This window comes from Diorhabda carinulata, chromosome 10 (genome assembly GCF_026250575.1).
Source record: "Diorhabda carinulata isolate Delta chromosome 10, icDioCari1.1, whole genome shotgun sequence".
NCBI classification, from domain to species: Eukaryota; Metazoa; Arthropoda; class Insecta; order Coleoptera; family Chrysomelidae; genus Diorhabda; species Diorhabda carinulata.
The window spans coordinates 6,093,727-6,117,236 of record NC_079469.1 but is presented as its reverse complement, the minus strand read 5'-3'; the positions used below and the strand labels follow the sequence as shown (position 1 = coordinate 6,117,236).

Here is a 23,510-nt window from a genome sequence, read left to right as displayed (position 1 = left end):
TTTATTTCTGTATTTATAAAATTTTATGTTTCATCTGAATAAACAATTTACCTGCTTTCTTGTTTTCTTCCCATCCTTTTAATATGTACAAATTATTAGTTTTCATAACTTTTGGTGTACTGAGTATTATTTTTGATTTGGTATTCATTGTTTTACTCTAATTTATCAAAATCTGTGCAGTTTATATTCTAATTGCAAGTATAATAAGGTCATAAATTCTACAGCTGATATTTACTATAAAATCTTTACAATATAACAATAAGTGTTAGTTTTAGCAAAAAACTGGAGAGTTCAGAATATCAAATACCTACTTATATCACTAATATATGTCCGCTGTTCAGATTTTTATTTCGATACACATAAATATTTATGTTACGTACTAAACAAAGAATTAACTTTCTGGTTTTTGTTCTTTTCTTATTGCTTTTAATATAGAATTATTTATTTTCATAACTTTTGGTGGAATTAACAATATTTTCGATTTGACAAGCATTTTCCGTATGAAGGTTTTAAAATAATTTGAATTTATATTACAATTGCAAGTATAATAACCCCATAAATTTCACAGGTTATATCACGTACATAAACTATTTACAATTTAAGTGTTAATTTAAATGGTAACGGATTTTTATAGTATTCTAGCAATCTATGACTTAACGAACACAAACAAAACTTGTAGCGTCATCTATGAAAATGTTTCTATATTTTTAATCGTTTTCTTACATTACGTGTGCTATAGTTCATCCACTCGCTACTAGAGGGCAATATCCATCATATTGGAAGCTCTATTCAGAAATTGTATAAAATAACGTTCATTTTTTAATAAATACTCAATAGTTTTATGAATATTCAATTTTTTGTCTTAAATACAACAACATATAATCAGGAATCAGAAAATTAACAATTCGTTCCCAATACTGTCATTATCTATATAATATCCACAAACTTCTTCATTTTCTCATTTCCTTTACTACTTAAAGATTTTTGTTGCTAAATTGTCTTGAATTCAGTTCTCTTCTGATGGAAAATTAGATTTTAAAACAGTTGAAAAATGACGTATTTCGTTATTTATCAGATAATATATGGTACTGAATTTACGAAAATCCTGTATTGTTTAAATTATTATTTAACCATTAGATTAAATATAATATAATTTTATATACTAATACCGCGACCTATTTACTAGAAAATTAACTATAAATCATCATTTCATCAGTAGTTGAAGTTGAGTGGATTAAATGTTGTATTTTCTAAATCTTCAGTAGTCATAAAAATAAACGAGGTGTCATAAAATGAAACTTGGTTTGTTTCCTTAGCTCAGACCCTAATATCATAAATTAGAAAAGTTTTTATTTTATTCTTTAAAAAATGACTTATAGATTATACCTGATCACTCTCTTATTAACGGATAGGTGGCGCTAAAGATAATTATTAACATTTTAGTTATTAAAATAATGAACAACAAACATTTCAGAAAGTTCGAAATTTACTCAATACGTCACATTAGCGAAGTCTTTAACCTGAAAATTTGAAACAGTTAAACAATATCAACGAATTTGAATATTAAAATAAAAGTTTGAACCGATATATTTTAAGGTTATGTAATAAGAATTATTATTCGGTCATCTAGCTTGAATATTTTAAGAAAATTACATCAAATTATACGAACGGCGTAATATTATGAAATTATGAATGTATTGCAATTAAATAAAATTCTCATGTTTAAGAGAATCGAGTAAAAACGATCAGAAAGGGTTTATAATACTAATATTCTCTTATATGGATATGCAGAAATGTTGATATTCAATATGTACATACATAACAACTTTAGTCGAATGTAACACTAGGATTAAAGGGTTATATATACAGTGTGCTGCATATGTATTGCAACTTATTTCATAAACCAAAATATTTTGATTTCAATATAATGAAATTAATTAATATAATTGATTTGGTCAGTATCGCAATCTATAGGGAGGTCGAAGATATAGATAAATAATTAGACGTCTAATTTGTCTAAAATTTTTGTATCTGTTTTAAGCAAATGTGACTAAAAATTAGTTTTAAACAGTAGACTGAATATTACAGTAATAATAACCTAAACTTATCAACAAAATACTTTTGTATGTTAATTATTAGACATTTTCATATAATATATATATTCTTGTGAATAAATAATTTCAGGATTATTTTGTTGATTATATATGTCGTTCTGACCGACTTTCTGCGCTTATACAGATATTTATGAAAATCAAGTGACTCTTATGGATAATTAAATTGTGTGTATAATGCCCAACTTACATTATGGTCTCTCAATGTGTTTATTATTTCTAATAATCGATTAAAAGGTAAGAATTTATTAAAAATAGTAAGATGCCATCTTATCTAAAACGTGTAATCGAAAGATGACATGTAATCAGAATCAGATCTATATCTTATCGAGTTAATGAAAACTGATAGTTGTGTGATTTTATATTTGGTATCGATAAATAACAAACAAGATGCATTTAAGAATAATTTTATTTATTTTTGTTTCGAAAATATGGAAGGCTATTGATTCAGAACAAGTTGAAGATGAAGGTAAGTTTTTTAAATATGTTTTACCAGGAAGTTACTATACTTCAAATCGGTTAAATAAGGTGGATCGGACAGCTATGTGTTGCTATTCTAAGATAGTATATGTAGATGATTTTTGTTTTTACTACTCATAGTTTTTCCCGAAATTCGATACATGAATCTTAGTGTAGATCCGTGCGAAGATTTCTATGAATACACTTGCGGAAATTTCAAACATGTTTATCCTTTACCTGATGGAGTATCTACCATTGACCATTTTACAATCTTGAATGATGAATTAACTCATTTATCAAAATGTAAGTATCCCAACAACAAAATTACATTTTTTTTGTTTATTGTTTCAGTATATTTTTACTTTTTCTCAGTATAGTTAAATGAAAAATTCAGAAATCAAAAAACCGAAATAATAAGTACTAAGAATGTATTATAATGAAAAGTTTTTTTGATAAAATCCCATATTTATAATTGGATATGGTTTCATTGTTTGCCAAAATATTCTCCATTAACATTAATACACATTTACTTGTGTTTGAACCAATTGAACATTTTTTCCATTCCATAACATGTGATTTAAAAGCGTTAACCGTTTCATCGGGTGTAGAAACACGTAAACCTCGCAATTTATATTTGATCTGCGGGATTAAGAAGAAATCATTTGGTACTAAACAAGGACTCTACGGTGGATGACCCATCAATTCGATGTTTTGACTATTCAAAAACGTTTTTGTTTGTACTGATGTGTGAAAGCTCGCATTGTCGTGGTGGAGAATGATTCGTCTTCTGCGATTGGTTTCCCTGATTCTTTCGAACACTTCTGGCAAACAAATGCTGGTGTACCATTCAGAATTGACCGTTCTACGTTGCCCTAAAGGAACTGTGGCAATATGTCCAGTTATTCCGAAACTTTTGTTGGATTTGGCAAGTCTTGTTGTTTAGTTTCGGGTTCAAACGCATAGATTTGTGATTCGTGGCCTGTTACGTCTTTTGAAGTATCGCAATCGATTTTTTTCAGCATTTATCCACGAGCTTTTTTTTGAGCGACATAAAAAGCGAACAAATCTTTTTTACAACCACATTACCATCGTGCAATATCAGTTTACACACAGCATCGATGTTTTCTGGCAGCAGATTTTGGACGACCTTGCTTAGACCACAATAAATGTTTCAAGTATCTATAAACAACTTAAATAGTACTTGTATGACACTGAGTACGTTCACCGTTAAAAATATCTTAAACTTTATGATGTCAATTTGACATTTGACTGATGTAAATCAGTGAACATCACTATATCTCAAAATTTAAGTAGCAGCCCTCGTATTTTATCGTTATGTGACCAAACGATTGCTATTGTTATAATAATTGATCCCAACTATATTATTACTTACTTCTGACGTCATACACACGCTAGAACCCCTATCATGTCCTTATTTTTTACTTTTTAGTATACTTTCAAATCTTTATTTAGTGTGGTTTTTGAAAAAGTTTATTATTACACTTTAATAATAATTAAAACAGTAGATAAGAATATTGGGTAGCTTTCTTGTTGAAATATCTATATAAATACATATAAAAGACATACATGGATTCCTCTTCTCCCCAGCAAATGAAATATGGGATCGTGCATGGTCGTACAAAATCGTTTTGACCTTACTTCCAAGATTGTTTATTTATTGTTACAGTTTGCCATTCTGCACATTTTTGATTTTTGACATTTGCTTCTTCTTCTCAGCAGCGCTAGAGTTGTGGTGGAATCTAGAGCGAACTGTACTGTAATAGAACGAAAGTTAAAAGAAAGAAAGAAGAAGGAACAAATGTTCGACAAAAATAAACGTTTCATCGCAGAATGTGGTTGTTTCTTTTTGTTTAATAATGGGGTAGGTTGCATTATTCATTATAGACGGCCATTTGGCTGATGAACCGGTTCATCAGATTACAGGGAAATCACAGAAAACTTCCGTCGATCAACCAGATGGGATTTAGAGAAGGGTTTCACCTAATAGCGATGGAAATTTATCTAGGAGGTTAAGGTTATGTTCGGGGAGGTCTTCGTATACTTCCGCTAGTAGCCGAAGGGAGGATTGGCCAGTTTATAACCTAAAATGTTATTGGAAGGGATATAATATATTTAAGAGATATAATATAAGTTCACAACAATATTTTTTAAATAAAATAATCAATTAATTATTTACTACTAACTGGTTTTCATGATGTCGGAATGTACCAGACGATCCGGAATTAAGAAAGCTTACAGAAACATTAGACCTATAATTCTGGGGAATTTGAAATCATGTATTACTTTTTTAAACGGTCTTCTGTTGTCAGATTTAATTTAAAATACCCATAAACGAAGAAATCGACAAATTTTCTAGATATTCTTGCTGAGCCGATTCATCCCGACGACCCAAAAGCGTTAAAAAAAGCGAAATCGGCGTATGAAGCCTGCATAGATCTAAATTATTTAGATAATATCAAAAATCCCGAGCTAATAATCGTAAAACAACAGAAAGGTTTTCCTTTGATTGAAATAAATCAACTACAAAACGCTACGACGTATTCTTTCCTCGATGTTGCCGATGCTGTTAGTCAATACGGCATTCCAATGTTGTTTAAAGTTCAAGCTTACGGAAATCCGGGAAATGCATCAGATAATTTAATCTATGTAAGTATTTTATTGAAAAATGATTTATTGAAACAATATATATATTTTTTATATATAGATATCTAGTTTGGACTCTACGTCTTTAACACCTTCACAAATTAGAGCCGAGCATGTAGCTCCATACGAGCAGTTTATAGAAGAAGCATTCTCCTCTTTGAGTTTATCACTTGGAAGGACCAAAAGGAGTCTCCAGCCTTTTGATATATTCTTACGTCAAATGTCTTTGAAACTACGAGATGCTTGTCGGAGTAAGCTTGAGGATGATCAAGTTTTCGAGAATTTGAATGCTGTTGTTAATTTTACGAGAGGGGTTTTTACAGGAGGAGTAAGTGAAATAATTATTTAATATTTTATTTCTTATATTTTCTGGGTTAGGAATAATAGGTATCAAATATATAGGAGCTTACAACTAATATGCTTTAAAGAGAAACTGCTGTATATTTTATAGATTAAATGTCTCATACTATATTGGAAAAAAAAACAAAGAAAAATAAGTTCTTGGCTAAGAGTAAACATAACCTATAACTTGCGGTACAGTGTAGTACCTTTACGTCTTTTTCTATTGGAGTAAAAAAGTCGATTTTCTTTTCTTTGTCACATTAATACACTTTTAAAATTTTTTTCTCGAAGTCTATTGGAAACCAGAATGTTCCTAGCGGCCATATTAGATTTTTCTGCTCATTTTATAGAAAATGCAAATGTATCCATGACATTATCGTTGTTTTTAGTTTAAAGGTACTGTCGCTGGCTTCTTCTTCACCTTTACCGATCATCTCTTCTCCCATATCTTCATCTGTTATAATGTGGTGGTCTTCATCTTCATTATCGATCATGTTAACATTCTATGTTGTTTCCGTAGACTAGCTTTCCAGAAACAGTTTTTCGCAGCTCAGTTAGTTCCTGATCAACACTTCTTCATCCATTCTCTACATTGTGGTCAACAGCAGGAAGAAAAATCAATCGAATATTATGGAAACACTTCTCCGAAGAAAAATGCATTTATTTGATTCACGAATACCAACATTAACAGATAAATTATGGAAAACTTGACTGCGCTTACAGAGGAAGATGAGAGTTTTGTTGAAAGACGCAATATTTAATGAAGATAAGGAAATTAAGAAAAGACAAAAATATTGTTCATTTTACTTAGCCAGATATATTGGTTGCGAATGCTCGGCAGGAATTTTATAAAAAGCTGTATATATGTAGGCTTTTTGGGTCCCCTTTTTTTGCTGTGGCCATGGGGATGCTCAGTTTTTATATCTGATCTATCAACCTCACTCCTTACAAATAAAAGAGGATGTGAAATGGATCTAGTTGCCAAACATCTACGTTTTCTATTTCATGTGGGTAGAGGTTTCGTCTTCTACGTAGCATAATTTGCAAGTCGTACCCTCTGCTAAACCTAGCGTCTTCAGGTGTCCATTATAGTGACAGCGCCTCGACAAGACTCTTGTTGATATTCGTAGATTATTATCACTTAGGTAGGTACACTACTGGTCAAAAGTTTTGGCCCATTCTATAGTTGGCGTGATATATAACAAATAAAAACAATACGATCGATTTTGATATTCATATTCTAAAGAACATTTACATATAAGACTATAGTAAAATATAGTAAACCAAAACAATGATCAGTGCGTGGTCAGCACGTAAACATCATGGGCTAAACGCGGCGCGAAATCTTTATTGCCACTATATAGCCTTTCTTCAAAATCCCTTTAATTTTTACCAGCTTTTCAGTCGCCCTACCTCCAAATTATCATCGAGCATCCGCCGTGTTTTTGCAGTCAAGATTACACATGGACTTAACATCTGTTCTTCAATTGATCTGCGCACAAGCACTATTCTCTTATATCCAAAAACCTCCAGCTTTGACTCATCGCTCCATGAAACTGTCTTCTATTCTTCAAGCGTCTAATTTTTATGTTCTTTAGCCCACTGCAATGTCTCAATTTTATACTAACGTCTTAAAAGAGGTTCTTCATTGGCACCTTTCCACAAAGGTCAGCTCCTCTTAATCTCAAAGGCCGATCCGTAGATTCATAGATCTGAGCTGCTATTTCGGGGCCCGTGCGTCGTCAAACACGTTTCTTGATCAATACAATTCGTTTATCTTCAGCGGTTATAGAGTTTCAACCAATAGTTTTACCCATTTTATAATTTACAAGTCTGAATTTGCGAGAACGAAAAAAATTCTTTTATGAAATTCACAAAAAGATGACATGGTCCAACAAATATAATATCACAGCACGTTCTTGCGTCTCACATGGCTAACTGGGACTAAACTACAATCATAAACACCGAAGAAATACTTGAAACTTGAAGATAAATAAACAAATCAGTCGTTATTTGCTTTTTTTTTTAACTTTTAACGGTTTATATGAAAGAGAAACTCGTTTTAGCGAATTATTTTTGATGAAAAGGTGGGTAAAATTTATAATGGGTAGTGTATTTTGGTTATAGGTTGCCTGCCTCAACCTCTGTTGGCGAAATCTCTTAGATTAATATCTTTATTTGCTTATTTTCAGTACTTAGGAAATGCTAGTGTGGAAACAATTAATGGAAGTAGTCTTTATTCTGTGTCATTGAAACAGTTGAATGAATGGACTGTACGTCAATTTAACAAAACTTTACAAGTGAGTATAAAAAAGTTTTTATGAGTGGGTAGTTGAAGTTTTTTCCATATAGTTACTACAAATTATTATATAAACTTCAACAATTCATACATCACGATTTTATTAACCTATTTGACATCTGTGGACGGTTTTTGGGTCATCGTCGGTTGTCTCTTTATCTAGACCAGTCATGTCAAAGATCAATAGGGCCCGCGACCGCAATGTGTCACAAAAAGAAGAATCATGTTTTCTAGAGCTTTTAGACTTCATTCTACACCTCTACGGATGTTTTAAATACTCGTACTCTCAAGTCTACGGACGTTTATAAGTAATTTCAGAGGTAGCGCGTGCCTAGACAAGCGCGAGAGAAAGACAGTATCGCCATCTCTTAGCAGTATGCGGAAATATCCTATTATTTTTGTTGAGAACGATAGAATCTTCCACGTGCTTCGAATCTAGACTAGAACCTTTCCTAAAAATATAAAACGCGTGCGTCGGAGTGACGTGAGTCAGTTGAGTCGAGTAATCGATGCGATACGGTTGGAGAAGGATTTTAATTGTACTGCGAAGTAATGATTGTGAAGGTATTGTGCATTTGTTTGTGTAGTGCGTGTGCGATTTCCATAATTGTTACGATTTTGGCATAATGTCACAAAAAAGTTGATAATGAGTGCAGAGTTTTTCAGTCTAAATTGGGAATTGCATATTCTTTCATAGAATAGAAAGGGAAACCACTGTGTTGGATTTGTAATCGAACTGTTTCGTTTGAGTTTAATTTGAAGCGATACAGAGAGCGAGGATGCCCTGAAATCAAGTTTTATTATTGTATTGGAGATTGCGAAAAGATCGAAACCTTTCACTGATGGTAATTTTATTAAAAACTGTATGTTGAAAGTTGCCGATGTTTCATTTCCATCTCAAAAGTCAGTAATTCAAGATATTTCGATCTCAAGAAACACTGTTGCTTCAAGTATAAATGATTTATCTCAAAATTTGGTTCTTCAGCTGAAGGAAAAAATTAACGAATTTACAAACTTTTCACTGGCTGTTGATATAGTCCAGGAGCCAGCTGCATATTTTAAATAGTCATTTCGTTCCACCCAATTCTGCTTGTCCTGACCTTCAGCTGGCAAGATAGCGCCGGGTCCGTTTGATCCATAAACTCTGTAAATTCAACTTATTCTGGGATGGCTCAAACTGAATAATATGGTAGATTAAATTGTATAATTAACAAACTGTATGTAGGGTGACGGAAAGTCCTTCAGCAGATACGCCGAAGGTTCCCATGAGTGCGCGCGCGTAGGTTCATTGGTATCAGCTTTGATCGCATAATAGAAATATTTTTTACACGTTAATTACGACCTAAATATTTTATTTTTGTTAAATATACACTATAGAAGGATTTCTTTTATGCGATCAACGCTGATACTTATGTACCAACGCGCGTGCACCCATAGGGACCTTCAACGTATCAGCTGAAGGACTTTCAGTCACCCTACATGTAGCTGAAGGTTTTTTTTTGTTAAATATACAATATAATCCACCATATTATTGAGTTGAATTTACGGAGTTTATTACACCTGGATCAAACGGACCGGCGCTACCTTCTCAGCTGAAGGTCATTACGTTTAATCCTAAAGTCTGTCAGGACAAGCAGAATTGAGTGGAACGGAATGACTAGTTGAAAATGCAACTGGCTAATACTTTGAAATAACTGAAGAACTATTAAAGTGCGTTCCATTGACAAGTACTACAACAGCTAATGATATTTATTCTGCAATTGAGCATTTGAACAGAATATGAGCTCGAGTGGAATATACTTAGCAGCACAACTACGGATGGCGCTCCGGCTATGGCTGGCAAACATTCGGGCGTTGTAACTAAATTAAAACAGAAAATATCAGGGAATTTTGTGGGATTTCTCTGTATAATTCATCAGGAATCATTGCCATTCAAACATTTAAAAATGGACCATGTCAGCAACCTATAATTAAAATTGTAAATTTTATAAGAACCAGAGGACTAAATCACCGACAGTTCAGGCAAAGATTTGAAGTTTTCTGATGTCCCTTATTTCACCGTTCGTTCGTTGGCCCAGTCGAGGAGTAGTTTTAAACAGATTTTTTGCAATACTTGATCCTATTCAACCTTTCATGTTAGAAAAAGGCAAACAAATTGATTATGACAATGACTGGTGAATTGATTGTGCCTTTTTGGTAAATATGAATAAATAGTTAACTGATCTGAATATAAAGTTACACGGTAAAAATCCGATTGTCACTCAAATGTATTCATATATTCAAGCCTTTGAAACAAAGTTGAGGCAAAAAAATTGGATGAATATTCTCAACTTCTGCAAAATTTTATTACGGAATTCAACAATCGTTTTGAAAACTCACAAAATTAATGAAATGAAATTTCAAATTTTCAACAATCCATTCAATTTTGAAGCTTCACAGGCACCAGTTCATTTGCAAATGGAGTTGATAGATCTTCCATCGGACGGTTTTTTGAAAGAAAAATTTAAAGAAATTAACGTTCTTACATTTTATACACAATATTTCAAGAGTTTGTATAATTACCTGGAATTAAAAAAGCGTTCTCTGCATGTGTGGTAGCAGATGTTTTCCCTCAAAATAATTACAAGGAATATGATACCTGACATCAAGGAGCTTGTCAAAAACAAGAAAAAACACGTATCTGGATCCTCGAGCTCAATATAATTACCTACAATCTTTTATAACTTTGATATGATTTTTAACAACCGTATATTATATACTTATATGATTTAATGAATAAAATTTTATAATATTTAATTTTTTTTCATTTTCAATCTGACTTACCTACGAATTCAAAATGTGGCCCTCTGTAAAATTGAGTTTAACACCTCTAATCTAGACGTTTCGCCTACACGATAGGCTGACATCTTCAGAAGCTGCGAAATACTAGCTAGTGTTGGCGAACCGTCAAGAATAACCAACAGCCCGAAAACATATACTGGACAAATATCGCGATTTAAAAACTCTCTGTTTTTTTTTTTAGTTAGATTGGGTGGAATTCTTTCAACATATATTTTCACAAACAGGTACAGATATACACGAAGAAACTCAAGTTATGACCTATAAAGGTTTGGCGGAGCTTCTTTATGGTATTCTGAATATGGTAAGAACGACTGAAGATCATGTCATAAAAAGTTTCGTAATGATGAGGATTTTCACACATTTAGCTCCAGATAGTGATGGGGAATCAAGACGGTTCATCGAAGAGTACTTTACTAGTACGAAAGTTGATGTTTTACCCAGGTAATTTGAGACAAACAAAACTTACTTTCGTATCCGCAACATAGCCCTATTGGACTCTTTAAATAAGATAAAAGTTGTATCAAAACTAAAATTCGCAAAATTCAAGTTGAAATTGAAGTGGTCAAAATATTCCTCTTAATCTTTTTCAATTTGTGGACACCCTGTATATCTAATGTAAAATGTAATCATAAAGAAAAACTTTTTTTCGTAAAACTTACAATAACATGGGACAACACATTAAGGAGCATCTTAAAAAAGAAGGAAAAGTCATGGGTCGAAGCGAAAATATTGAAGCAAGATAGAAAGGACTGGAAACTGTTTATAGGGTGAAAAGTGGATAGATTTATATACTGATTGACTGTATTTTGGGGTGCGAATAAGGTTTTTTTTTCATTTCAGGTGGGAATATTGTACTAGGAAATTAATAGATTCCTCTGACACAGCTAGTATAAGCTTCGCCACTGCTTACGAGTACCAGTTGCGCCATTACAACGTCAACGATTACAAAAAAGTGAGCATAGTTGAATAATGTGTAAATTTCGACCAAATTTGGTAACCAACTTCCAGGCTTTTAAATTAATACAAGATCTACAAGATTCTTATAAAGAAATAATAGAAAACACCACTTGGATGGACCAACAATCTAAAGAAAAAGCTTTGGCGAAATTTGAAAATATGATAATTATACTGGGTCACCCGGATATTTCCTACGATAAACGAAAATTGGATAGATTTTATGATAACTTGAGAATTTGCAAATGGGATCATTACGGAAATTTTATACGTTTGAAAGCTTTCAAAAATGCATATCAAATTTCGCAAGTTGCCAAAAGAGATAGATCCTTGTAAGTTACGTTCGAAATAATGATAGTTACTGCATTATATCGTATTGTAAATTTCCAGTTGGGAAAAATCACCGTTCGAAGCCAACGCTTATTACAATCCACCTAATAATAAAATAAGTAAGTTGCATAAGTATAGTTTATCGAAATGTGAAAGTTATACCAAACATATGGTTGGATTTACTTTCATCGCATAATTTCATATTCAATGTTGTTGTTCAGTAGCGGCTGGTGGTAAAAAAATTCAGGTGTTGTGCAATGTTTCCATGAAAAACTCACCTTTTAGAAATTCTGTCGTCTTTGTCAAATTTTCATTGATTTTATCGACTGAAAGAATTGGTGAAAGTAAGAGAACCATCATAATTTTTTTCCCATAAGGAATATTATGTCTCTTATCGAAAACAATAAATTGAGTTGGAGCTTGCGACGCAGATTGCAAGTACGAGGATATGTTGAAAAATTCCTAGCCTACTATAGAATCAAACGAAATTTTAATGTTAAAATATTTTATTGCTCAACATATTCTTCTCTTAATTGGATACATTTATTACAGCGAACCTGCAACGTCTCTAGACCTTTCAAAAAAAATGTTTCTTCTTGCTCTGCACACCAGACCTCCACACCTTTCATTACCCACTCGTTGGAAGAAAATTTACGACCTTTTAAACTTTTTTTCTGTTGAATAAAGAGATGATAGTCGGACAGAGCCAAATCTGGTGAATAAGGGGGGTGTTCTAGTAATTCAAACCCCTGAATCACGAATTTTTTCATGGAAACATGGGATTTGTGTACGGGAGCGTTGTCCTGCAAAAACAAAACACCTTTGGATATCTCTCCGTGTCTTTTCTATTTAAATTTTTTCCCGTAGAGTGGTCAGTAATGTCGAATAGTAATCTCCAGTTATTGTTCTACCCTTATCCAAAAAATAAATCATGATTACAGCATGGCAATCCCAAAAAACTGAAGCAAGAACTTTTCCACTAGATTTTTGGACACGAAACTTCTCAGGTCTTGGAGAACCAGAGTGTCGCCATTCCATCGATTGTTGCTTTGTTTCTGGATCGTAGAAATGTCTCATCTATAGTAACAATTCGGTTCAAGAAGTCTACATCGCTTTCAAATCGATTTCGAATCAATTCGTCAACATTTTAGGATCCATTTTGCAGCAATTTTTCTCATGTCCAAATTGACGTGAACTTTATGATGAACGTTCGTATGAAATATCCAGAGCTTCAGATATCCGTTTTAGCCCAGTTCGACGGTCTGATAAAATCATATCATGAACTGCATCGATATTTTGGGGGACTGACACAGAAACTGGCCTTCCAGATCGGTCATCATCTTCAATGGAAAATTTACCTCTTTTGAAGCTTGCAGTCCAATTTTTCACGGTCGCATACGAAGGACATTGTTCACCAAGGGTATTAAGCATATCTTCGTAAATCTGCTTACCTCTTAACCCTTTTAAATACAGGTACTTGCATATGAATGTCTAGGCTAACTAGATATCAATACATCCTCGGACAGCTTAGCGCTTCGTTGTACCATCATCGCCATCTTTATGGAATAGTCGAAAAGTTCCTCTAAATTCTACAATAATATACATTACTGGTCAAAAGTTTTGCCCATCCTATACCTAGTTTGCGTGATACAATATTAATGAAAACATATTGATATTATAAAGAATATATTTAAATTTTGGTTTCATCGATTTAACCCCCTTCTAGCTTTTATTGGTGCTCAATTTTGGCATTATCTATAACAATTTCGACAAATAATCGTCCTCTACTTGGTTCTATCCGTTTTTCAGGATATTTCAAAGACGTGAAGTGGAAGTAGGATACTGCTTCCTGATTGCGCTGTCCAATTTTGCACACAAATCAATCGGGTTACTGTGACGGTCAAATCATTATTTTCAGTACTACATTAACCTTTAATATTTTTATACTCGTTTTTCTTTAAAATGCCTTCCTCCAAAACATCTCCGAGCCTCTGCCGGGTTTTACAGTCAAGATTACACATGACACTTACATTCATTCTTCCTCTGACCTGCGTACAAAAACCTCACACTCCATCTCTCCATAAAACTCTCTCCCACACTTCAAGCGTCCAATTTTTATGTTCTTTAGCCCACTTCTACCTCTTAATTTTATTTTAACGTCTTAAAAGAGGTTCTTTCGAAGTTGTGGTTTTTTGAGGCCTTCCTGAACGTTCTATCGTCGAAGCTTCTGATGGATGAATATTGTTTCACGTTGTAGACCACGGTACGACGAGATATTTCTAATTCGGTGGCAATGGTACGGTTACTTTTGTCTAGACTATAAAGACTTGCTTACCATTTTAAAACTACAAACCTGAATTTGCGAGAACGAAATCAATTCGTATACGAATGTCACACAAAGATGTCTTGGTGCTAAAATTGCACAGCACGCTCTTGCGTCTCACAGAGCTAACTGTACTAACAGCCGGTACTTGCAAGATTTTTACTTGTCGCATTCATCGTTCTCGTTGAATTTTTTGTTAATTAATGTGACTACGTTCAGAAATACTTTCTAAAAATTGAATCGTTAATTTTTTTGCTCACATCAAGAATGCCTTAAAAAAACAGATACTATATTTAGATATTACGATATAATTTATCATACTTGAGCTCAATTATTTTTTAAAATGATACATAATGCCTAATAATCAAGGAATTTCACAAATTTCATCCAGAGATAAGTTTTTAATGACATATATGAAATACTTGACCTAACTCGTAGATTCAATTCACATAATTATATTAAATATGCATAATTCGAGTTACTTTGATGATAACTATAATTATTTTGTTCAAGTTTTTCCACTTGGAATGCTACATTCTGTTTTTTTCGGAAATAAAAATAAGTAAGTATGTTCAATTTACATAATTATGTAAGTTTCAAACATTTTTTGTGTATTTAAAGTAACTCGTAAGACTTTATGTATTAGCTGCAGCAAAAATTATACTCAGTGCTCCAAAAGAAATAAATTAAGTTTAACAACATCGCATAATGGTAAATCAAGATTATTTATATGAAACAAATTTCATTACAAATCTTTTTCAAACAATATAACGTCCAATATAGATTGACTCCCAACCGGGAGTCGTAATTCACTGACCGGTTTCGATGTTATTGCATTGAATCAGAGCGACGTAACACTTACTATCACCGTCTTCACTTCCAATTGCGAACTATCAGTCAGGAAAGATAAAGCTGTAATTTCCGATAACATGGATACATTTGAAATATCAAAATAGAGACTTTTTACTAGTCACCTTAGATATTATATCGAATTTGAAAACATGACCTTTCCCGAAGGATACTGACATCACTATTGAAGGTTTTGATATTCATTTTGGTCTGCTGATATTTTCCATTATTTTTATAATTTTTTATCATCTTTCCACAATGATTTTAATCATTAATCATCAAATAGATATTCACAATGTTGTACTCAAATTCAAAACTTCAAATTTTTTTTGGAGCTCTGATTCCCTTTTATGCTTAAACGAGGATTGTTACTTAAGTTTCGAGATGTGTCAAATCTGATATTACCGTCATAAAGTTTGTCATTTTTAATGGTGAACTACGAGTATAGAAACATTCATCATTGGTCAAAAAAATGGATTCAAATGTGAACAACTTCGTGCGATGACTTTCGATATGGATGAAACCAACAGCAGTGAGCCAATCTACTAGCCTCGACTGTTGGTAATGAAGCACCATTTCGATGAATTTCGTGAAGGTTGTCAAAAATCATCTGTTGTCCCAGAAAACATCTGTGCGTAAACTGATATTGCAAGATAGTCACGTTACACACCATGAGATTGAGGCATACTTGGGCATCAATTCCAATGGCATACATTCAATATTGCATGAACATTTGGCTGACAAATGATTTGTTCTCTTTGGAAGCTACATAATTTGTCAATCGCTCAAAAAATCTCGTTTGAATTGGGGCAAAAAAATCGCGATGCTTCAAAAGATCGTGACCAGCGACAAATCACGGATCTATGCATATGGAAACGGTCAATTCTGGATGGTACCCCAGCATTTGGAAACCTATCGCAGAATTCTCCACCACGATAATGCAAACTTTAAAACATCAGTTAAAACAAAAACATTTTTGACCAGCCAAAATATCGAATTAATGGGTCTTCCCAGGTACAGACCTTGTTTGGCACTCAATGATTTCTTCTTAATCCCGCAGATCAAAAATAAATTGCGAGGTCTGAAGAAACGGTTGATGCGTTCAAATCACATGATTTGGAGGTACCTCAATCGGAATGGAAAAAGTGCTTTGGCAATTGGTTCAAACGTATTGATCTTAATGGAGATTATTTTGGAACAAGATAAAGCCATATCCAATTATAAATATTTCTTTTTATGTGTCTCTTCAAATTTAAATAGCAACCCTCATATAATTTTCATTTCTCACACAGGTTTTCCAAGTTTTACTTAACTATCGTTATTTTTGGTTAGATTGTATACTATGAGCATATAAATATTAAGTTGAAATCATTATGTGTCTTTTGTTAGTATAGTAGACTACGCAAGAATAGGTAGCATTATAGGCCACGAAATGACCCACGGATTTGACAGCACTGGTATGGTATATAATGCAGACGGAGTAGTAGATCCATGGTGGAGTACTGAAACCACGAACGCCTTCAAAATAAAAGCGAACTGTTTCATCGACCAGTACAATAAGTTTTATGAACCGGAAATAGAACAATACGTGAGTCAAAATACAAGCTAAAAGTATGTGTAGTGTATACCAAAATTTATATAGAAAAAAACGTCAAACTAGTTCCCAACAATCTGTTAGATGGCGCACGCACATATTTTTATTTAGTCTAATCGGATTTTCGAATATAGTTAATCAGTTTCTCGTCTGCAACGACTCAGATGTGTAACCCATTAGGCGTCACGTCAACGAATACATCTGACAGTCCATATTTGTTGGTATAATAACATTATTTCGGACCTGCGTTGATAGATGGCGCGATAAACCTATTTACTCTACAGTGGCTTGTTAGAGACAGTGTGGCCGCCATGTTTAACCCAAACTAAGACACGAAGCAAATTAATTTCGTTTTTTTTAGTTACAAATACTATTGAACCATTAAAAAGTGTTTGATTAGGTATTTGAGAATATGAATTACGATTTTACAAGTGTTATTATGAGAATAACAAATGCTAAATGTTGAATATGGCGATCATGTGACCAAACTGTCATTTACCTAAAGTTACCTGTATTGGAAAGTTTGGACACGAACATTCGCTCCCGTGATTGGTTGACCTTGAGCAAAGAAATTATTGGCGGCTCCAGTAAAAGAATTATAAGTTTTATAAAATAAATAACATTTATGGACATAAATAATGAAATTACAAATGGAGATGAGTCAAATGACAATGTTTAAATGTAATACGACCCAAGCAAATACAATTTTAGTTTGTTTTGTTTACATTTGCGAGACCACATGACAGAAGAGACCGACGCCGAGCGTAAGCGCGAGCTCCATTGATTTCTTGAATGAAGAAAATAGAAAAGGACACAGAGTTCTCTCTATTAAACATGGCAGTTACAGCTCGTGTCCACACTGTACAATACAGGGACTTTAATTTACTCAATAAGTCACATCGAAATGGCCGAAACGGGCGGGATAGATCCGGTTCTAATAAGAAAACTAAGGCGATATTGATGACAGTGACCATAACCATAACTAAACACAACCTAGAAGTAGTCAAAAACTATTTACCATTTACATTTTTTTAATATTAATACCTTTTAATAACTTTGTATCTATGATAGATCTAAGACAACCAAAATAACTTTTATTAAGCTAGGCTGCGCTAAGTTACGAGGCTTGTACATAAAGTAAGGTTATCAAAGAATTTTCACAATGAAAACCTTGTTTATTGGTATTGATTTATATATGTTGGAAAGTTTAGACTTAAACTCTACTTTTCGACAGAATCGTTATTTAGATCAACGCGTTCTTCATCGTGAATCGTAGAAGACTGCCGTTGCGCCACGAAGTTAGCTTAAAGCGGTTTCTCACATATCAGAGATCATCTCGATAAAGTCCCGAACCGATCTTTCCGAATTGTTTCTTCCGCTTTCGCAATGACTTCGTTCGAAAACGATGGCCGGCCAGAGCATTGTTCATCATGAAAGTCTGTATGTTGTTTTCGAATTCCCTGCACCATTTGCGCACATGTTGCATACTCATAAACTTTTCCCCATATACTTCACACAGTTGGGAATGAATGTCCACCGAAGGAACGTTTTTTGCACACAAAAATTGAATCACGGAGCGTAATTCGCGAATCAAATGGAACCCCAGTCTTTCTCGGATACCAAGACAAGAATGAACGTTGTCGATAGCTCGCCGGAGCGGGGACTGAGAGAAAAGGAGACAAGCTACACGCCAGATTCTCCAACAGCGTTCCTAGAATCTGCAGCTTCTTGGTAACCTCATTTAATGGATAAACCTCGTATAAAGGTTGATTGCTAAGTATTTGAGACGAGAAGGAATACTAAGAAATGATGGATTTTTCAGGGACACCATGTAATAATGTCTATTCATTTATAGAGATTACGAAATCTATTCAACTTAATCAATAGGTACCTCATGTCGATATAATCTTGATAACATTAATTAGCATAGCAAACATGACCATGCATTCTGAATTTTGTTATGAAACATTTTAATACCAATACAATTTGACTTGTACGATTATGTAATTATTTAATCATATGTTGCACACAAACTTTTGTTTAGACTTTATACTTTCTCAAATATATATATAAATTCCACGAAACGTCAATTGTCAAAATGATTAAATGCGTTGATTCAAATCGATTGAAGTGGTAAATCGATCGAAACGAATATTTAATAAATATTAAAAATATATATTTAAATATTAGACGAATAGAATGACTGTCTACTTAGTTAAACCCAATATTATCATTAGAGAGGTTACAGAAAGAATATCAAAAACTAATTTAGAAATATACTCGAAGAAAAAACCGTGCTTGTAATTGTGGATACAAAACACACAACTTGGTTGTATTGATATAAAGATGTATATAACTTTCTCGATACGTCAAATGTCAAAATGGTAGTTCATCGATTTAAATAAATTCTTCGATTCAAATCGATTAAAGTAGGAAATCAATCGAAGCGAATATCGAATAAATATGAAACATATATATTTAAATAATAGACAGACAGGTTAGCATTTTACTTAGTTACGAGGGTATGTTGGATTATTATTTATTAGTAGCGCAAATTTTAAGAGTTCTCGAAATTATATACTGAAGCAGATGTGAATAATTCCATTTTTCTCAGGTAAATGGAAGTAATACAATAAATGAAAATATAGCTGATAACGGAGGAGCTCGCGAAGCTTATAAAGCAATGAAAAATATGTTAGAGAAGAATAGATCAGTTACTGATACGGGCGTTTTTACTGCGGAACAACTATTTTTCATAGGGTTCGGAACGGTAAGTGATTGAATTATCATTTTCGACGTATCTCATTATTTTCATCTTGATCTTTATGAGCGTTTGTTGATTTAATAGAAAAGCTATTCTGACTATAATATTCCTGTATCCGACGTCGCTTCTTCTTTGCTTGATTTGTTGTCAGTTTCGTTCAATACTTCTTCAATTTGCCTCGGTCTACAATTATATACTTACCTCAAGTAATCTAGATATTGCTTGATAGAGACACTTGAGAGTGGCCGCCATATTTAACCTAAATTACGGCACAAATAAATTATTTTCAAATTTTTTCAGTTAAAAGTACTATTAAGCTCCTAAAAAGTATTAGATTAAATATTTGAGAATATAAATTATGATTTTATAAGCATTATTATATAAGAACAAATGCTAAAAAAGCCGAGTTTTGGTTAAACATGGCGGCTACTCTCAAGTGCCCACACTGTCTCTATCAAGCCACTGTAGAAGGAAGTGTGTGACCGCGCCATCTATTAGGAATTATGTTACTTAAAACATACCATTCGTCTCAAAACAATTCAATCGGGTTGAGGTCGGGCGATTGTGATGGCCAAATCATTACTTCCAGTACATTCTTTCAAATACTCCATAAAACCCATTCTTGATGCGCCCAATTTTCATGTTCTTTAGCTCACCGCAACCTCTTAATTTTATTTTGACGCTTTCCAAAAAGGTCAGTTTCTCTCAATCTCCTGTTCACCGTAGAAGTACTTGAAGGAAGATCCCTAGATTTATTGCCAGCTCTGGGCTCGTGGGGTGTCGATCATGTTCACTGATCAATATGTTTATCTTCAGCGGTTGTGGTTTTTCGAGGTCGTCCCGAACGTTTTCTGTCTATAAAGCTCCTGGTAGATGGTAGTTGCATATTTTTTCACGTTTTCCATGGTACGGTAACTTTTGATTAGACCATGAAAACTTTCGATTAATAATAAGAGTTTCAACCCATAAATCATTTGGTTTACGAACTTCACTTTGGTTAGGTTAGGTTAGAAAATAGAAAATACAAACAATCCCAAATACAATATAGGGGTTTGTAACGATTATATTCAAAATATGGATTTCAAAGACATTATTATTTTTCTCAATAACATTTTCTGATTTCAAAATATAACAAAATTTGACTATTGGTTCACCATGTATATTCAAATTGATTGGAAATTGACAATTTTTGTCGTGTGGAATTATTTCAGATGTGGTGCAATAATCCATCGCTCAGTTACCTCCAAAAAATGCACAATGATAAACACGCCAGATCGAAATTTCGCGTTAATGGTGTCGTTTCGAATATGGAGGAATTTTCAAAAGCGTTCAATTGTCCTACGGGTAGTCCTATGAATCCTTCAAATAAATGTATACTTTGGTGATATCCTAGTATGAAAAATTTCTACGTAAATGTATCAAATATTTAATAAAATTGTGTAATTTTTATAAATTGTGGTATAATTTAACAGATTTAGATAAAACAATTTACGTCTTTCCTCGTTTAAATTTATTTGTTCTTATAATAATACAATAATGTAATTGTGTGATATATACATAACCTCTATTTTCTATAATTATAATTTTTTCCACCAAGAATGTACAATTATTGTTAGTTTATTCAATAATAAAGCAAAAAATGAAGAAATAAGTGTTTTATTTTCATTCGTATCACAATCATTGTTTCCTGTTATTATCTGTGACTAGACGACGTGAACATAATGCTGTAACATAAAAAAAGCTGCGAGATGATTACGAATGTACGTGTAGCATGTTTGACGGAATAAATAATTCTACACTACTATCTGAAGGCCAGGGGTGTTTAACAATCCGTAACTTTTACAGGGACAACCTATACAATCTAAAGATGGCAAAAATAAATTTTGCAATCGATTTCTAACAAAAAGGTTCTTTTTACTTAAATCGATAAACTTTATGGTTTAGGAGATAAGTAGATTTTTAGATCGTTGTACCTACAAGGAAACGGTTTGCCATAAAGAGACTTTCTGAAGAAAATTATCATAAAATGTAATTATTTATTGAAAATACTCGAACATAAAGAAAAAATTGAAATTGAAACATTTAGTTGGTTAGCCTACAACTTATCAAATAAAAACAGAAAAAACTTGATGAATGACGACGAATGATCGAAGTGTACATCAAGCTATGTGTGTATGTGTATGAGTTTTTTTTCGGGGATAGGAAAATACTTTACGTATCGTCAGGACTAGCTGTTCGATTCTTTGTATGTCGGACTCGGAAGCCTTTCCCATACCGACTAAAAACCTCCTCTATCTCTGGCCCCTATTTCCCCTGCGGAGCCGCCCTAAGGCATAACCTCGCAGGGAAGGATCTAGTTATCAAGCTCTTCCTTCCACTATCATGAGTTTACTACTTCTTCTTTTTTTTCAGCGCCGAGTTCTGTCAGCACTTCAGCTGCGAACTTGTTCGTTGCTGTCCAGTTTCTGATGACACCAAATTTTCCAACATATTTTCAGACGTGACCTTCTTGGCATGTCGAAGCGTGGGCACGTGAAGAATACGTGCTTCACAATTTCGTCAACTCCTGCACAGGTTGGGCACTCCGGGGAATCTTCATGTTTCCACCTGTAAAGATATTCTCTAAAACATCCATGTCCGGAGATCATTTGGGTGAGCTAGTAATTAACCTCTCCATAGATCCGGTTAAGCCAGATATCTAACCGCGGGATAAGTTGATGAGTCCATCTTCCTTTGGTCGATGTGTCTCCTCTCGTTTCAGCTGAGCTCTGTCGGGCTCGGTTTGGCGACCTTTCTGCCGCTATCTTTCCAATGGACAGCATTCTTGAAATAACGCATACTGCGTCCTCTGACACTTTGCGGAATGCGCTTGTAACTCTTAGGGCACTCAGTCGATAAACCTATGTTACTTTCCGTCGTGATCCCTGCTTCTGCAAGACGTCGAACCGGATGACAATGCCATATGTGATCACCGACGACAACAAAGCTCTTCTTCTTTGTTTTGGACTTCTCACTTTTGGCATAAATCGACATACGAGTAAGATGTTCCTTTCTCCAGAAGCCTTTACACCTATGGATTTGTTGCTTGTTGTTCGTTGCTTGTTGCTTGTTGTTCGTTGCTTGTTGCTCGTTGCTTGTTGCTCGTTGCTTGTTGCTCGTTGTTGTTGCTCGTTGCTTGTTGCTTGCAGTTCTGTCTGACATCGATCATTACTCCCAAGTAACGTATTAAAGGTTAGGATTTGATTTCGTGTGTGTGTGTGTGTGTGTGTGCTTGTGAAAGAAAATGGCTTGGAAAAAAGTCCATCAGCTACAGAATTTGTCAATTATTCTACTTGAATATTAATATCCTTGATAAAATTTACTAATAGATCTAGAATATGTTGGTTATCTCTGCTTAAAAACTGTGTAGGTTTAGAGGTAGGGAGTAGTTTAGTTTAACAAGTGACTGTAACAAATTGTTTGTTTTATGAATGTGATTGCAGCATGCAAAAAAAATGTGATTGAGATCAGTACAAGAAGAGGTAGCAAGTTGAAACTTTGTATAAAGCTTGTTGAGATTTGTCACTGACGCGTGACACGTTTCTTTAGTTTCTTATTTCTTGTTAAATTGTATTTATTTTAGATTTTGTCTGGTTGAAAATTAAACTTCGAAACTTGAAAAAAACTAACCAATTTCAGTCTATTGAAAATGTTTTAAAATTTATTTATTCAACAGAAGAAACCAACAAAACAACAAAAACCTAACACTTTCGGCATAAGTATAAAATAAAAAGTTGAATCAAAGACGTGAAATTTTCTAATCGCATTTTCCGATTTTACACAGAAACTTTTTCTATTGTTTTCATATTTTGATCACATTACAAATTGTTTTAAAGTGTAATTAACTAATTGACTGTAGTTGTAGCTTACAACAAACATAGACCTCAAACAGGACCGGATTAAGATTTATAAGGGCCGGGGCTAAAATAATGACGAGGCCC

At 33.5% G+C, this 23,510-nt stretch overlaps 1 protein-coding gene across 1 annotated transcript; it reads left to right on the top strand.

The window, feature by feature from the left end:
- The first annotated feature begins 2,430 nt into the window (after positions 1 to 2,430).
- Positions 2,431 to 21,181, top strand: LOC130898426 (neprilysin-11-like). The gene is made up of 13 exons (XM_057807717.1): positions 2,431 to 2,580; positions 2,712 to 2,873; positions 4,948 to 5,237; positions 5,296 to 5,562; positions 7,769 to 7,876; positions 10,898 to 11,157; positions 11,557 to 11,668; positions 11,725 to 12,002; positions 12,061 to 12,119; positions 14,837 to 14,885; positions 16,562 to 16,760; positions 19,381 to 19,536; positions 20,742 to 21,181. Exons 1-13 carry the CDS (start codon positions 2,502 to 2,504, stop codon positions 20,913 to 20,915), a joined length of 2,193 nt encoding a protein of 730 aa, XP_057663700.1. The 5' UTR covers positions 2,431 to 2,501; the 3' UTR covers positions 20,916 to 21,181.
- The last annotated feature ends 2,329 nt before the right edge of the window (positions 21,182 to 23,510 follow it).

Coding starts and splice junctions, on each gene's coding strand:
- LOC130898426 (XM_057807717.1), top strand. CDS start 2,502: ATGCATTTAAGAATAATTTTATTTATTTTTGTTTCGAAAATATGGAAG. Junction 2,874..4,947: donor ATTAACTCATTTATCAAAAT/GTAAGTATCCCA, acceptor CAAATTTTCTAG/ATATTCTTGCTGAGCCGATT. Junction 5,238..5,295: donor CATCAGATAATTTAATCTAT/GTAAGTATTTTA, acceptor TTTTATATATAG/ATATCTAGTTTGGACTCTAC.